Source organism: Vicia villosa, linkage group LG4 (assembly GCF_029867415.1).
Source record: "Vicia villosa cultivar HV-30 ecotype Madison, WI linkage group LG4, Vvil1.0, whole genome shotgun sequence".
Lineage (NCBI taxonomy): Eukaryota > Viridiplantae > Streptophyta > Magnoliopsida > Fabales > Fabaceae > Vicia > Vicia villosa.
The window spans coordinates 131,210,273-131,212,208 of NC_081183.1; the positions used below are offsets into that span (position 1 = coordinate 131,210,273).

General features: G+C 37.6%; 1 protein-coding gene across 1 annotated transcript; it reads right to left on the reverse strand.

The window, feature by feature from the left end:
• Positions 1-336: 336 nt before the first annotated feature.
• LOC131597874 (uncharacterized) lies at positions 337-1,182 on the reverse strand. Its single transcript, XM_058870533.1, has 2 exons — positions 1,116-1,182; positions 337-824 (listed from the first exon to the last, which is right to left on the reverse strand). The coding sequence occupies exons 1-2, from the start codon at positions 1,180-1,182 to the stop codon at positions 337-339; spliced, it is 555 nt and encodes a 184-aa protein (XP_058726516.1).
• Positions 1,183-1,936: the final 754 nt, after the last annotated feature.

The window sequence follows — 1,936 nt, forward strand, 5'->3', positions numbered from 1 at the left end:
TAAGAGAGTGTGCACTCAGTTAAGTCTTAAGCCTTTGACTCTTGAATGAGTTTGACAGGAAAAATATGATGGGCAAATTTTTGGGTATGACAACCACTAATTGATCCTTCAAATTGTAAATCCTCGGGATTGGATACTTATTCTTGATAGTCACTTTATTCAATTTCCTGTAGTCCACACGCAACCTCATACTCCCATCTTTCTTCTTAAACAACAACACATGCGCACCCCACGGAGAAACACTCGGTCAAACAAACTTCCTCTCAAGCAACTCTTTCAACTGTTTCTTCAACTCCACTAATTTTAACACCGACATTCTATAAGGAGCCATCGATACTAGACTTGACTTGACATCAACTCTATAGAAAACTCTACTTCACGTTCTAGAGGAAAATCACTTATATCATCCGGAAACACCTCTAGAATCTCAAAAACAACCGAAAGTTTAACACTTACAGATTCATGGTCACTTTGTAACGACGCAAACATTGCAAACAACACAGCCTCGTCTCTAATGCATTCACTCACTTGCTTAGCAGTCAACAACAAATTCTCTCCATTATCCCCAAACTTGGGGAACCTTAACGTCTTATTGTAACATTTGATATGAACATAGTTGAAATCCAACCAGTTCATTCCAAGAATCACATCGATTTGGTGCAAGGGTAGACACACCAAATCCATCATAAAACTCTTATCAAAGATAGTCAAAGGACATCCCTTACACACAAAGCTAGTAGTAAAAAAACCACTAGCACGAGTATCTATTTCCATAGTACCATCCATAGAAGACAATTTCAATCCCAACATAGCAGGAAAATCATCTGAAATAAACAAATGAGTAGCACCAGTACCAATAATGGCAACCAATTCGACATTATAAATAAAACAAGTACCTCGAATCAAGTTATCCTTCTTGGAATCCTTTTATCCACTCAAAGAACACACTCTACCATTAGTCTTGGCAGCATCAGAATCCTTCTTCAATTTTTGGCATTAGGTGGTGACATGACCCTATTCACCATAATTAAAACAAGTCGGAGCATCTTCCTATCATTCAGGAGCACGATGACCCGTCTTACCACACTTATAACATCTCAACACCTTATTCTTACATTCATTGGAACAGTGACCCGATTCACAACTCTGATAGCACTTGATAGTAGCAGGAGCCCCTCCCATACTTGTCTTCTTCCCATCGGAAACCTTTTGTTTCCACTTGTCAGCAGGAGCTCTATACGGCTTACCACAGTCTTGTTTTCTACCTTTTTCATCATCGTGACTCTTATAATATGTTGAATGATCTGAAGGATAGAAAAACACTTAGAAAGGGGGGTTTGAATAAGTGTAGTATCAAAACTTGAACGATAAAAACAAATTGCATAGTTATTTTTATCCTGGTTCGTTGTTAACTAAACTACTCCAGTCCACCCCCTTGGAGTGATTTACCTCACCTGAGGATTTAATCCACTAATCTCAACAGATTACAATGGTTTTCCACTTAGCCCGCAACTAAGTCTTCTAGAGTATCCTGATCACAACCTGATCACTCTAGGAACAACTGCTTAGACACAAGCTAAGACTTTCTAGAGTATCCTGACCACCACGTGATCACTCTAGTTACAACTGCTTAGACATAAGCTAAGACTTCCTAGAGTATCCTGATCACACTTGATCACTCTAGTTACTTACAAATTAATGTAATCAAATTCTAAGAGTATTACAATGCTTCTGAAAAGCTTTAATCACAACAGTGATATTTCTCTTAAAGTTTAAGCTTAATCTCACTAATATATTACAACAGCAATGTAGTGAGCTTTGATGAAGATGAAGTTTTTGAGCTTTGATTTGAACAACGTTTCAGCAAGTTTGTATTCACAGAATTTGTTTTTTTTTGCTTCTCATCAGAACTTCATATTTATAGGCACTTGAGAAG